At 34.1% G+C, this 15913-nt stretch overlaps 1 protein-coding gene across 1 annotated transcript; it reads left to right on the forward strand.

Moving 5' to 3' along the window:
* Window positions 1-3047: 3047 nt before the first annotated feature.
* On the forward strand, window positions 3048-7927 carry LOC132546792 (uncharacterized). Its single transcript, XM_060210508.1, has 11 exons — window positions 3048-3272; window positions 3519-3668; window positions 4030-4144; window positions 4515-4555; window positions 4738-4830; window positions 5326-5523; window positions 6014-6178; window positions 6546-6675; window positions 7054-7217; window positions 7547-7640; window positions 7815-7927. Exons 1-11 carry the CDS (start codon window positions 3048-3050, stop codon window positions 7925-7927), a joined length of 1488 nt encoding a protein of 495 aa, XP_060066491.1.
* Window positions 7928-15913: the final 7986 nt, after the last annotated feature.

The following is a 15913-nucleotide window of genomic DNA, read 5'->3' on the forward strand; positions in this document are numbered from 1 at the left end:
AACTAGTCAAGTCCGGACGCCATGATGATGTCATGGAGGAAGTGAGATCGCAAACGCCTCCTAATTGAAACGAAGGGAAACAACTCTCGCGGAATGTCAGTTCCGTGGTTGAGAATTTTATTACAGAATTACAGTGGCGATTCAATAAAGTTATTGAATGTAACACAGACTTATATAGTATTGTTAAGTTTTAATGTTTTCCTTACGTACAGAGCCATTCTAGGTCTATCTCAATACCTTTTCCTCGTTACTTCGTAATTTAAGAGCAAATACAAAAAAAATACTGGATCCCTGACGACAGTCACTTTGATATTAAAAGAGGATAATTGGTTTCCCTCCTGATTGAAATATTCAAACCAGTTCATAATAAAAAAAGAAAAAGAAAAAAAGAAAAACAAAACAAAAAAGTGAATCAACCTTTCAGCAAAATCCCAAGAGACATGCGGAAGCAGAAGCCCTTTTCAAAATCTTTCATTAAAGGCGTGTTGGGGATATTGTTTTCTTCAGAATGTTGCCAATCATACACTAACCCTGTATTTGCATTAAATAAAAACTCAACCGTGAACCCGCCCATTCCAGGACTTTTGTTATTCTTTAAATAGGTTTTAATGTTTACCCTGCTGCTAGTGTTAACAGACCCTCCAATCTCTCTTATTGTGTGTTTATTTTGCAGACAATACGATCTTTAAAAAGTTGATAAATAAACTTATCAGAACTATACACTTTTCATAAGAGTTGTGAACTTCATGTTAGACTTCATCCTGATTTACAAGATATAACCAAGATCCCTATTTAAGACTGTTTGGATTTCGAGACATAATGAGGAAGACTTTAATAAAGAAGTATCGTCTGCAAAAAGACGAGCAGATGATTCAAGGACATCGGCAATATCATTTATGTATATAAGAAACAAAAGTGGTCCAAGAATGGAACCTTGAGGAACCCCTGCTGAGTTTGAACCTAATTGAAAATAAACACTATTTAGGAAAACTTTCTGCTGCCCATTAAATACAAAGTTTTATAGCCACGTAAATAGCTCACCACAAAGTCCGTACGATTTTAATTTTACCATCAAACCTTTATGCCAAAAACGATCGAATTTTTTTTTAGAAATATCACTGAAGACCATACATACATGTTTTTTCTTTTCAAAAGCAATACAAATATTGCGATAAATTTCAATGTGCTTATATACAGTAGAATGCGCATGCATGAAGCCAGACTGGTGTTTATAAAACAATGAATTTTAATTATATAGGTGTTTGAAAATGACACGCTCAAAGACTTTTCCAACAGTAGATAGAAGAGTAATCGGTCTATAGTTAGAGGGAGAATGCCTGTCGCCTTTTTTAAACAGTGGCAGAACTTTTGCTACTTTCCAATTGGCTGGAAATATACTTGACGATGAAGACATGTTAAAGATAATTTCAAGTGCAATACAAACAGTTTGTGCTGTATTTCTTAACATATGAGGACTGATCCCATCCTCACCCGAGGCCTTTCCGAGCTTCAATATCTGTAAAAAAAAATCACGGATTTCATTTCTATTTACTCTTACAGAACTAAGCGTTTTGTTGGTTTTAGACTCAACTACAGGAACTGCAGTGTTTCTATCATCGACTTGTGTAATATTACAAAAATAGTAATTTAATAAGTTAGCTTTGTCTTCATCATTAGTAACAACATTATTAGTGTGAGGATCTACAAGAGAAGGAATAGATTGTGAAGTTCCAGTTGAATTCATTAACCTTTTAATAAGTCTCCAATAAGATTTTGGATCAGAAGACACAAATTCTTCAATTATACTATGAACATTCTCATAAAATAATAAACGGGCGTATTTTTCATGTTGTTAACCTTATTTTGTTGAGACTTAAATTTATTAACATCCGAAAGAAGCTTGGTTGACCTTGCGATTTTATGCAACCTATCACGAATTTTCAATTTTTTCCTTAATTCAGAGGTCATCCAAGGTTTATCATTAGGTCTAATAGTGACCACTTTAGATGGAATGCATGAATTCGCAAAATCGAAAAACAATATCAGTTAAACGTTCACAAGCAATATCAACTGAATTACAATTAAGGAAAAGATCATTCCAATTATAATTAGAAATAAGATTATTAAACGTTCGGAAATCAGCCCTTTTATACAGCCAAATTTTACGCTTATAAATAGATCTACAAGCACACGGAAGATTAATACAAGCAGTAAAGCTATCATTATCACTGAAGGATTTATCAACTGGTATTACCACAGGCACTCGAGGCCAGGATATTATTTTTTAAACGTTGATTTTTGTTTTAGCACTCATGACTGACGTTATTTAAACGAAATATCAGCAGAATTCAAGTTTATGTGCCGGTTGACAAATCCGAGGTCCACGGTCGACCGTGGACCTCGGATTTGTCAACCGGCACATAAACTTGAATTCTGCTGATATTTCGTTTAAATAACGTCAGTCATGAGTGCTAAAACAAAAATCAACGTTTAAAAAATAATATCCTGGCCTCGAGTGCCTGTGGGTATTACAAGAGAATCAATTCAAGAAATAGACTGAGTTAAGAGAATGGGATCCAGAAGGCTGGATCGAGTTGGCAAGTACGAGTTGGTTCGTTTATGACATTAATCTTTTTTCGTTGTCAAGAGGGGCCTCCATTCGTTTGCCATTTACTTAAAGGGACATATATGAGCAATGATCTCCACTTTTTGTCGTCGTGAAAACATTAAACAACTAAAAACGGGGTTATGGATAACTGCCACTGCTGAGCGTCGATAATCTGTCTCAAGACATTTCTATTTTTAGCAAGTAGTCGCTGGTTTTTAAATAAACCGATTTCGATTGGCCAATATATTTAGACTGCATAATATATAATATAAATAGTGATTACATTGAATAGAATTGTTCAATTATAACATTCTAACCTGCAGCGAGAGCCTATATCTTCATAGATAGCTTTAGACACCAAGTTACCACTGTATCACAATTCTTTTACAACTGTCAATTATTTTACAAAAACTTTGTTCGCCACACATACGACGAAACCATGGCTTCTCCCATCGTCGATGTTTACGTCAAAATGCCGACTGGCAGAACCTCAGCGTTTGCTCTCATACTGACAGACAGTGCCAACAAAATCTACGAGAAGGTTGGCGAAGAGGAAGGTGTGTCAGGGAGACGTATTCGCCTGAAATATCAGGGCAAACTAATCGATAGAACTAAGACCATTGGTTACCTAGGAATCAGACCAGAAACCATACTAAAAGGGGAGGTAAGTTTTCCACTTTCACTTTCAGCGGAGTATCAGTAACAGAAAAGTAAAATTGTAAACAAAAGTATATTTTTTAGATAAAATATATACGAATACGGATTAGTAAGATTTAAATTATTTTCAGCATGTAGGTTACTGGTTTTCAGGAGCGTCTCGTTACTGTATTAGACGGTGGACAGATTCTCCGATGGTTATTTTTTATATTATCATCAGCATAATGAAAGACTTATTATTTATTTGTTTCAGGTTGTGTTGGCTAAAACAATATCCGTTATTTTGAGGTTTGAAGACGGCCATACAATCTCAATGGATGTTCAAAACGTAGACAGTGTATCTAGCATCAAATCCTATATACACGAAGTGAAAGACATTCCAACTGCAAAAATAATGCTAAAGGTATATTAATTTCTTTGGAGGGGAACACATGCGCGTAATATAGGTAGATTGTTGGGAGGTGACATTGAGTTGTAATTTCAGGCTGTAATGATAATTTTTGAAAATAAAGGCGGAGTATCCATATTACTAGAATATTTTTTTTTATAATTATCGTTTTTAATTCTCGAATTCTACTCAAACATTTTGTCCAACACGTGATTCCGATGATAATCGTCCTTGTTAATCAGACAAATTTTACCGTGAATTAAAAAAATCCTGAAAGAACTATTGGAATTAATAAAACATTAACAATACTAAACCAAATGATACATTGAAGACTATACCTCTGCGATTCACATCAATATCTTTGTATTTGTGGCAGCTTGCCGGTCAACCAAGAACGATGCAGAATGACCAGCTATTGTTTGAGACAGGCCTGAAGGAGGAATCAATCATAGAGGTCAACGATTTAACTAAGGCCAAACCCTCTGACAGTTGTGTGACAGCAGGTACTTTATTCAAATCCATTTACTAAATCACTTATTTGTCGATTCACTACGACATCATTCGCCATATTGCTACGGCTTTACTTATCAAACTTTATGTAAAGTAATTAAAGTGACTTTATTGGGAACAGCTGTTGTTAATATCAATCGGTTTTATTTGGATTAGACAGATAAACAACTAATTTTACTGACAAATCTTATGTATGCCTTATATAGTTTTAGATTCCTTTCCATTTGATATATGAACTGACATATTTAGTACTGCCCAAGAATCGGAAACAAAGACCTGATACAAGAAAGTAAAAGAATGAATAATTTCCGCTTGTTTGTTATATCCTGTGGTTTCTTCTCCCCATTCTAGCTACTACTACAAATGAGGAAACGTCTGAAGCTTTGAAAGAGGTAATGTATTCAATAACCCTTTCTTGTTTAAAACAAAGTTGTAAATCATGCAGACAAAAAAATGTATATCATTTGAAATAAGTGACATTAATATCGCTTGATTGCTCATAATGGTATAGACTTATTTTACACACGCATGCACTCTGAAAATATATAATTAGAAGCTATGTTTATTTTTTCAGGACGTACTTGCTAGTTTTGATACTGGTGGTAAAAATGTAGAAGTCGTTTTCTGTTTCGACACAACAGGAAGTATGTCTTGCAACCTTGAGAAGGTATGTATCTGTCGTTAGTCGGAAACACTATATCTATAGCATATAGATGTAGTTTACATCACATACATTTGTTAACGTACTTACAGCACTGTAGACATAAAGCAATTCAATGGAGTTAATACGTAATTCTAAAGATAGTGTTCCATTATGAATTATCACTCGTTCTCCCTTTCTCTCGAAATTCTTGGACTCTGAATTTCAAGCTCATCAATCATTATACCATACTTATAGCGTGAACAAAGGGAAGTAATTACAAGAGATAAAAATAGAAAGAATGATAACACGAAGGCGAGGGAACTTAGAGGGTATACTCACAATTATCATGTTCTCACTTCTTCGACCAGTTGGAGCGGAAACGTGAAATCTGACCGGAACTCCAGAATATTCAGTATTCTATCCTGTAAATTTCAATGATTTCTAGATTTGATAGCTGTCATTTTTTTTGTCAAATTATTATCAAAGTAAAACAGATGTTGACACTTTACTATTGAACAGGTGCGACAGAACATTAAGGACACGTGCACTCGACTTATCCGAGACATCCCTGGGATTAGGATAGGTATCATGGCTCACGGGGACTACTGTGACCAGGATGTTTATGTCATCAAGTCGATCGACCTGACATCGGATGTAGCTCAGCTTGTCCATTTTGTCACGAACACGCCATCAACTTGCGGCGGAGACAGTCCCGAGGTAAGGAGTTTTTAATGGGCGGTCGGGTAGCACATTGGTAAGGTCGTTCGGGATTCGATTCCCCGAGCGGACGTGAAAAGGCATAGTTTCATCTGCCTGACCACGTATGTTTGCTACGGGGTACTCCCGTTTCCTCCTACAATTAATATATCTCGTACTCTTCCATCCGGGTTAACAAAGGTGATGTAAAAAATTAAGCTATAAATAATTACAGTTTTAATTAAGATATCGATTTTTACATACGCGGATGTTTTCGGTTGTGGGATATTCTGGAGGGATTCTGCGGGAAGATAATCTACCCATTTTTTTCAACTTTTGTGTCCGTGTTATAACCAATTTATAAACATGATCTATGCAAAATTACAGGCTTTGATTTTATCAAAGTGTTGTAAAACTGTCACGAGTATTTGGTGTTCAAGGACGGATTGTCAACTCCGAAATTAACCAAGTACTCTGATGAATTGAAATATATTTTCTCGGACGTTTTCAGTGCTATGAGTGGGCCCTGCGAAAGGCACAACAACTGGACTGGTCAGAGAATTCAGCTAAAGCGTTTGTGGTCATCGGCGATTGTGAGCCCCATCCGCCTTCTTACACTGACCAGCACATCAACTGGAGGGACGAAATGGAGGTCTTAAAAGGAATGGGAGTCAAGGTAGATCCGTGTTTGTTGACTTGCACGTGTTTAAAGATAATTGACTTTTAAATCCATTGATATTTCTTCGTTAAATAAATAAGTAAAATAAACAATTTGAAAAAGAGACAAAAATTAAAAGAAAACATGAATATTTAAAGAAGAATGAAAACATTTATAACAGTGAATTTACATAATTTTGATTTAAATTTATCTATTTCATCTCTATCAAAGATATCTAGAGTTTGAAATGTTGTTTGTTTGTTCATTTTATTTTAGATATATTTATTTTTTGTTCATTGTTACATTCATAATCATAAACACACGAAGAAACAAGTAACCAAAAAACGATACACACACGATGCCACTGACTTCCGTTTTGTTGTAGGTATATGGAGTCCACTGCCAGACGTACAGTAGCACCGCAGAAAACTTCTACGGTCTGCTATCAGAGGAGACGGGCGGATGTCTGCTTAAACTTGTCCACTTTAGTCTCATCACAGAAATGTTCTTGGCTGGTAAGTCTTTAGTCTCATCACAGAAATGTTCTTGGCTGGTAAGTCTAAAATTGATATTATGCATCTAGCCCTCTTCAAAGATCGATATGTGTTGTACAGGGCTCCTGTATATGTGTAGTATATTTTAGTAAATATTATGTACTATATATAACATAATATTTATATGTCTACTGTGAAAAACAACTCAATTCATAAAATCGACCAATAAATAAATGTAATATGATGGAGTAGGGTGTCATTTTACTTGTACATACAGAGTATGCCATTAATGGCACTATAAAACGATGGAGGGTTATTTCGAGGTTTCACGTTGAGATTTTTTTTCGTTTTTTTTTCCTTGCTTTGTGGAATTTTACTGACATTGTTACATGGTTGTAGTGTGTTATCGGGAGGCTGCACCAGAACAACTAGAGGCGTACACAGAAGAACTGGAACAAGAGGGAAAGTTGTCGGGAGATACGAAAGAACTTATGAAACAACTGGACACTAAACCAGAAGACATGGCAGGAGAGGATAGGGATAAGGAGAAATCCGCCACAAAGGTAGGTAGAATTAATATTATAACTGATATCACTAGATTTCCCACCACTTTGGGGTGGGGGGGGTGTGGGGGTGGGGGCGAACTAGCGACCTCCCTTCATGGTCAAGTGATGCGATGGTCTTTTATACAGAAGACTTTCTAAACAATAAAAAGTATGTGATGATTATTTCAACATGTATTCACTCACATTCTGTTTTCTTGAAAAACTGAATACTATATATAACAGCATACAGTGTATATAACTGCAGTCAGGAGATATTTTTAAAAAAAATCTTAAGCCAGTCACATAAATCAATCGATTTGGCCATTTATGGTTATATTTTATTTCAGCAGAGGTATGTGAGTGCCGCCTGGTGGGATGTAAGTCTGGACAAGGACCAAATTCCTAAGTATGAATACGATGCACAGAATGACAGATGGACTGGTAAGCTATAATATAGCAGAAATGTCATGATCTCTCACACGTACGAGTGGACGATTGCTACAATATACTGATGTACTAATATACAGAAAACTGAAAATGAATAAATATTTTTATGATATTGGGCCAAAGAAAAAGTTTTGACTTTAACGTAAATATTTTTTTGTTTTGTTTCAGCCTATCGGTCTAAAACACCGGCATTCTCTCCGATGCTTCCAGCTTCCACATCTGTACCCGTTAGTAATACGAAAACGAAAAGGAGAACTCAGGGGAAATGTAGCATAATGTAAATTAAGGACAGGAAGAGGTAAATGCGTCTGTACGGACGTAACATGCAGAGATTTAATGAGTTCATCTTCGCTTTCCGGAAATGACAAAGTTTTCTGACGTGTGCGAAGGATCTAATAACATCAAAATGTAACCCTTCAGTGAACTGAGACAATCTCAAAAGTCGTGTTCGATTTTACATTCTCGACCTCATCAACTGTCAAGTACTGGTAGAGTGAAATGAAGGGAAGTAACTCTGAGAGATCAAATGCCAAAGATACATTTGATGGAGTTTGGTCAGTTTGCGGACCTTCTGTGACGTCACTCTTTCCAGAGGCCTGTAATCATTTTTTAATGCGCTATCTATATCCGCTTTTGTATTTCACCTTGGTGTTTGAGAATATGTTTGCTAATCCCAAGACGAAGCAGAGGAAAGAGGACAGAACATTTTGTAAACGAAATCATTCTTAACAGACTGGTATATCAAAAATTAAGTATAGGAAACACGAAGGTAGCTCATGACCAGCAAGGGTATAATAAACATGGATGAATAAAAGGCAGTCATTTCATTGCAATTAAAAAATGGTGACGTACATCATTCTTATGTCTACCAAAAATTACGCACATTTGACAATCGTTTTCCTTTTCGATAGAACTGTCTCAAAAGAATCTGTTGAGGCCCCTAAAATTATCGAATGGATGAATACTTTTACACGATGTGTTTCATTGCAATATCAATGGATATAAGAGAGTTGCTTCCCCTAAGTCATTGTAAAAAGTTTGCATTTTAAGTGTTAAAGGATAACTATCTATTATCAATAAATATCTGATATACTTTTACTCATGGAGATCATCTCATAAAACTAATGAGATATATATGTTAATGAGATATCGTATATATTAATGAGATATATCGTATATGTTAATGAGATATCAATGTTAATGAGATACCTTATCTATTAATGAGATATATATGTTAATGAGATGTCGTATCTGTTAATGAGATATATATGTTAATGAGATATCGTATATGTTAATGAGATATATCGTATATGTTAATGAGATATCAATGTTAATGAGATATCTTATCTATTAATGAGATATATATGTTAATGAGATGTCGTATCTGTTAATGAGATATATATGTTAATGAGATATATATGTTAATGAGTTGTCGTATCTGTTAATGAGATATATATGTTAATGAGATATCGTATATGTTAATGAGATATCGTATATGTTAATGAGATATATATATGTTAATGGGATATCGTATCTGTTAATGAGATAAATATGTTAATGAGATGTCGTATATGTTATTGAGATATATATGTTAATGACATGTCGTATCTGTTAATGAGATATATATGTTAATGAGATATATATGTTATTGAGATATATATGTTATTGAGATATCGTATATGTTAATCAGATATATATGTTAATGAGATATCGTATCTGTTAATGAGATAAACATGTTATTGAGATGTCGTATACGTTATTGAGATATATATGTTAATGACATGTCGTATCTGTTAATGAGATATATATGTTAATGAGATATATATGTTATTGAGATATATATGTTAATGAGATATATCGTATATGTTAATGAGATATCAATGTTAATGAGATATCTTATCTATTAATGAGATATATATGTTAATGAGATGTCGTATCTGTTAATGAGATATATATGTTAATGAGATATATATGTTAATGAGTTGTCGTATCTGTTAATGAGATATATATGTTAATGAGATATCGTATATGTTAATGAGATATCGTATATGTTAATGAGATATATATATGTTAATGGGATATCGTATCTGTTAATGAGATAAATATGTTAATGAGATGTCGTATATGTTATTGAGATATATATGTTAATGACATGTCGTATCTGTTAATGAGATATATATGTTAATGAGATATATATGTTATTGAGATATATATGTTATTGAGATATCGTATATGTTAATCAGATATATATGTTAATGAGATATCGTATCTGTTAATGAGATAAACATGTTATTGAGATGTCGTATACGTTATTGAGATATATATGTTAATGACATGTCGTATCTGTTAATGAGATATATATGTTAATGAGATATATATGTTATTGAGATATATATGTTAATGAGATGTCGTATATGTTATTGAGATATATATGTTCATGAGATGTATCTGTTAGTGTGCGGTTGTGGTTGCTGTTCAGACTGGCTTTTGTGTACATTGATTTATACAATATATATTTATACCATTTACATGTAAAGAAATTTGAGATAAGTTTACAAGCTTATATCAAGTCCAAACGTTTGCAGCAAGATTATAAAGTTTGCATATTTACATCGTGAGTTTGTAATAAAACATGAGAGAGAGTAGGAGAGAGAGGAGAGAGAAGAGAGAGAGAGAGAGGAAGACAAAGAGAGGGAGAGGAGAGAGAGATAGAGTAGGAGCGAGAGAGAGGGAGGAGAGAAGAGAGAGTGAGGGAGACAGAGGGAGGGAGAGGAGAGAGAAGAGAGAGTAGGAGAGAGAGAAAGTAGGAGGGAGAGAGAGAGAAGAGTTTAAGTCTAATGTCTAGAATGCATTGCGTATTTCCGAGTGAGTTGATTTGTCATGTTGTTACCATCTATATAGATGGCTCATTAGTACCATGCGGTAGTTCATTGGCATGAAATCGGTTCACGTTACACTTTTTACTTTGGTTTACAAAATACATGTGGGTCAATAACTGTCACACCAGTGTTACTATTCTTACCTCTTCAGTTGATAAACGTGTATACATACAAAAGAAACCACGTCACCTTCTTCTTTAAGAAATTTTCCGACTGTGAGGTATCGTACAGTATAATAACACGAAGTCTATTCATGAACAAAGTCATGCTAACATGGTTTTAATATCTCACGATCATCTCACTTTAAAAAGACGAGTACTGTATTACCCAGGAGTAATCAATCTATACCTTAGTTGTCTGGAGAGATTGAGGGATAATATGCTTTCTTTTTGAAAAAAATAAATACTGATACTACTTTTATAAATGGAGGTTGATGATTCATTATAAACAGATTTTTATGAGGTTGATTGTTGGTGTTCGATGTTTTTGCACTTTGGAAGGGGGCGGGGTGGGGGCGTCTGTAAGATGTGATATAATTTTAAAATCGAGTGTTACCACTGTAACAGAACCTACATGTGACCATATTAGTCAATACATAGCAGGTACTCTTTAATACTGAATACATACAGGATGTAATGCTGGTAGCCTTTATATCTATTGACGTGCAATGTAATATGAATAATATTGAATAAATATATCAAGATATTTCATAAATTTTGCGATAAGATCTTTAATTAACATACGAAACTTGTCATAATACTAGTGAGTACTGGGTGAACATTACTTCGTGAGTGAATGTCAACTTGGCTTGCAATAGAAAAATGTACAGATGGCAATAGTGCTAAAAGTTAACAGAGTGTTAAAAGTAAGACCTTTTAATAAAAATTACAAACCTTTCAAAGGGTTTCTTTAAACCAGTTATGTTACAGTTGACATGGTCTATGTACACATATATTTTCTACATGTTTTGGTCCCAGTAAAACGTTGTAATTTTTACATGTGACTGTTGGTTGGTAACGTGTATATATATATCTGTGATGGTACAAGCTTGACTTGTAATATTTTCACTATGTTACCTTTTTGTCATATGTATTATTTTGTTTTTATTTTTGTATACAAGTTCAGTTTGATAAATTAATTGAGTTAAGCTTCAAGATCATTCAACCCTCTTATATGTGAATTAAGTATGGGCGATATTCTTGAATTATTTTTTAACTTCAGTATCATAAGTAACACCTAGCACGTGACCAAATTAATATCTTTAAAATATGACAGATCTGACGGCTGTTCGTGCAGTTCACTCATTACATTGTCGATAAAAAATCTTTTATGTGAAATTAAAGTCAGAATGAAGTAACATAGTATGATATTTAAGTATTTAACAGTAATATACGATCATCAGAAGTGCTTTAAGAGACAAAACTATTATAAAGTGTGGAGCGTCATGGTGTTCTCTCCAGAATACTGCTTAGGACCTGTACAGACGTGTTGTTACTGTATGTTTATGTAAAAAAAACAAACAAACAAAAGCAAATACATAATTAAAAAGAAAACAAGTTATATATAGACAAACCCCTGGTAAATTCAGTTTCATGTTCAATAGGAGTTTAGACGCACAACTGTTCATTTCATTGTAGTTAACATTTGTTTAAAACATTGTAAATAAGCGCTACTTGTAATATATTGCTGATATATACATGTAGTAAATACTCAAAAACTGTTCAACGGCTTGTTAATGTTTGACCGATAAATTGTTATCATGTTAGATAAAGAATATAAGAAATTGTATAAACTCAAATCATATTTATTTCAATTTGTATCGTAACTTGCTGTTCAATAAATACATGTATGCACTAAACCGTTCACTTTGTATTGTATACGTTGTAAAGTGGATAATTGTTAATATTTTATATTTGGTTTGTGTGTACAGAGGAACCTTGCTAGTTTGTGTGTATAGCGGCGGAACCTCAATTTTTAGTATGGATAGTTTCATTTGTTTGGATATTTGAACTTTATTGATCTCGATGTTATAATTTGTGTGAATAGTGAAAACTTGTTAGTCTGTACACTTTGGTTTAAGTGACTATGGTTAGTGTAGAAAGTAGAAACTTGTTAGTTTGTAAACTTTGGTTTGTGTGACTATGGTAAGTGTAGATAGTAGAAACTTGTTAGTCTGTACACTTTGGTTTGTGTGACTAAGGTAATTGTGGATAGTTGAAACTTGTTAGTCTGTAAACTTTGGTTTGTGTGACTAAGGTAAATGTGGATAGTTGAAACTTGTTAGTCTGTACACTTTGGTTTGTGTGACTATGGTTAGTGTAGATAGTAGAAACTTGTTAGTCTGTACACTTTGGTTTGTGTGACTATGGTTTGTGTGACTTTGGTTTGTGTAATATGGTAGTGTAGATAGTAGAAACTTGTTAGTCTGTACACTTTGGTTTGTGTGACTATGGTTAGTGTAGATAGTAGAAACTTGTTAGTCTGTACACTTTGGTTTGTGTGACTATGGGAAGTGTAGATAGTAGAAACTTGTTAGTCTGTACACTTTGGTTTGTGTAATTATGGTTGGTATGGAAACTTATTAGTCTGTACACTTTGGTTTGTGTGACTATGGTTAGTGTAGATAGTAGAAACTTGTTAGTCTGTACACTTTGTTTGTGTGAGAAACTTGTTAGTTGAAACTTGTTACTTTGGTTTGTGTGACTATGGGAAGTGTAGATAGTAGAAACTTGTTAGTCTGTACACTTTGGTTTGTGTGACTATGGTAAGTGTAGATAGTAGAAACTTGTTAGTCTTTAAACTTTGGTTTGTGTGACTATGGTAAGTGTAGATAGTAGAAACTTGTTAGTCTTGTACACTTTGGTTTGTGTGACTTGTGTGTTAGTCTGTACTTTGGTTTGTGTGGAGTGTGTAGAAACTTGTTAGTCTGTACACTTTGGTTTGTGTGACTATGGTAAGTGTAGATAGTTGAAACATGTTAGTCTGTACACATTGGTTTGTGTGACTAAGGTAACTTTGGTTTGTGTGACTATAGTTGAAACTTGTTAGTCTGTAAACTTTGGTTTGTGAAACTTGTGTAGATCTAGTAAACTTTGGTTTGTGTGACTATGGTTAGTGTAGATAGTAGAAACTTGTTAGTCTGTAAACTTTTGTTTGTGTGACTATGGTAATTGTGGATAGTTGAAACTTGTTAGTCTGTACACTTTGGTTTGTGTGACTACACTTTGGTTTGGTGAACTTGTTAGTCTGTACTTTGGTTTGTGTGTAGATAGTAGAAACTTGTGAGTCTGTAAACTTTGTCTTGTGTGAATATGGTTTGTGTTGATAGTAGAAACTTGTTAGTCTGTACACTTTGGTTTGTGTGACTATGGAGTGTAGATGGTAGAAACTTGTTAGTCTGTACACTTTGGTTTGTGTGACTATGGTAAGTGTAGATAGTAGAAACTTGTTAGTCTGTACACTTTGGTTTGTGTGTAGTTGGTTTGTGTGTAGATAAACTTGTTAGTCTGTACACTTTGGTTTGTGTGACTAAGGTTGGTGTGGATAGTTGAAACTTGTTAGTCTGTACACTTTGGTTTGTGTGACTATGGTTAGTGTAGATAGTAGAAACTTGTTAGTCTGTACACTTTGGTTTGTGTGACTATGGTTAGTGTAGATAGTAGAAACTTGTTAGTCTGTACACTTTGGTTTGTGTGACTATGGTTAGTGTAGATAGTAGAAACTTGTTAGTCTGTACACTTTGGTTTGTGTGACTATGGTAAGTGTAGATAGTAGAAACTTGTTAGTCTGTAAACTTTGGTTTGTGTGACTATGGTAATTGTGGATAGTTGAAACTTGTTAGTCTGTAAACTTTGGTTTGAGTTACTGAATTTGAGTTTTTTTAATATATGGTAAGGTTGGTTTATGTTAATAGATGAGCTTTGCTAATCTAAATACTTTGTTTTGTATGGGTAGTGTTGATCTGGACACTTGCTTGTATACACACGTATGGCAAGTAAGCTAATGGCACGGACCGCGTCCTTGTTCGACCAGCGCCAATTCATAATGTCTTGATAACCGGAAAATGTCAAACTCATGATGCTTGGCCTGTAGCATGGGAAAGGACTACCGTGTCTATTTACATGATTACATTAACTCACCTTCAATGTAACAGGGTTAAAATAGTTCAATATCTTTAAAAGGTTTTAAATACTGTACAAGATACAAGATGTCTCCTTTCATTATACAAGATTGTTTCAGTAACATACTGGCATAAAAGGCTAGCTTGTTCAAATGGATGACCTTGACCAATGTTCAAATCAGAGGTTGCAAATGTATGTACATCTTTCAAGGTTGCAGGAAGTGAATGCACACAGTTAAAGCAATTTCCTAATAATCAAAAGCTGATCTTGCGTCAATATTTTGGGACACAAAAAGACAAACAGTAACGAATAACAAGTGCTCTTTGCATTAGAAGAGCATTATGATATATACTTGAAATAAACGTATATGAAGCAGTAATTATGGGACGACCAAGTCCGAGGAAAACCATATAACTAGTCCTGCTCTTAGGTTATAATAAAGGTAATATAGTTTTGTCATTGACCCATATTTTGCAGGATGATATGAGACGGGTTTGATGTCCAAGGAAACTGTTTTCTGTCCGTTCTCTTTTGTGTTTCACTTCTCTATTTTGGTGTCCATAAAAGTTCTATCAAAACAACTGATTGTTAATGGGACATTAAAACAACTGATTGTTAATGGGACATTAAAACAACTGATTGTTAATGGGACATCAAAACAACTGATTGTTAATGGGACATCAAAACAACTGATATCTATTGGGACATCAAAACTACTGATTGTGAATGGGACATCAAAACAACTGATTGTTAATGGGACATCAAAACAACTGATATCTATTGGGACATCAACACTAATGATTGTTAAAAGGACATCAAACAACTGATTGTTAATGGGACATAAAAACTACCGACTGTTAACAGGACATCAAAATGACCAACTGTTGATGGGATATCAAAACTACCAACTGTTGATGGGACACCAAAACTACTCACTGTTATTGGGACATCAAAATTACTTATTGTTATTGGGACATCAAATATATTGATTGTTAATGGGACATCAAAACATCTGAATGTTAATGGGAAATAAAAACTACTGATTGTTCTTAGGACATCAAAACTACTGACTGTCGATGGGACATATAAATGACTGATTGTTAATGGGACATCAAAACTGCCGACTGTTGATGGGACATCAAAACTACTGATTGTTAACGGGACATCAAAACAACTGATTGCAAACTGGGACATCAAAACTGTTGATTGTTAATGGGACATCAAAACTTCTTATTGTTAATGGGAACATCAAAACTACTAATTGTTT

This window comes from Ylistrum balloti, unplaced genomic scaffold (assembly GCF_031769215.1).
Source record: "Ylistrum balloti isolate Yb309-2 unplaced genomic scaffold, AGI_CSIRO_Ybal_v1 Utg369916, whole genome shotgun sequence".
In the NCBI taxonomy this organism is placed as follows: domain Eukaryota; kingdom Metazoa; phylum Mollusca; class Bivalvia; order Pectinida; family Pectinidae; genus Ylistrum; species Ylistrum balloti.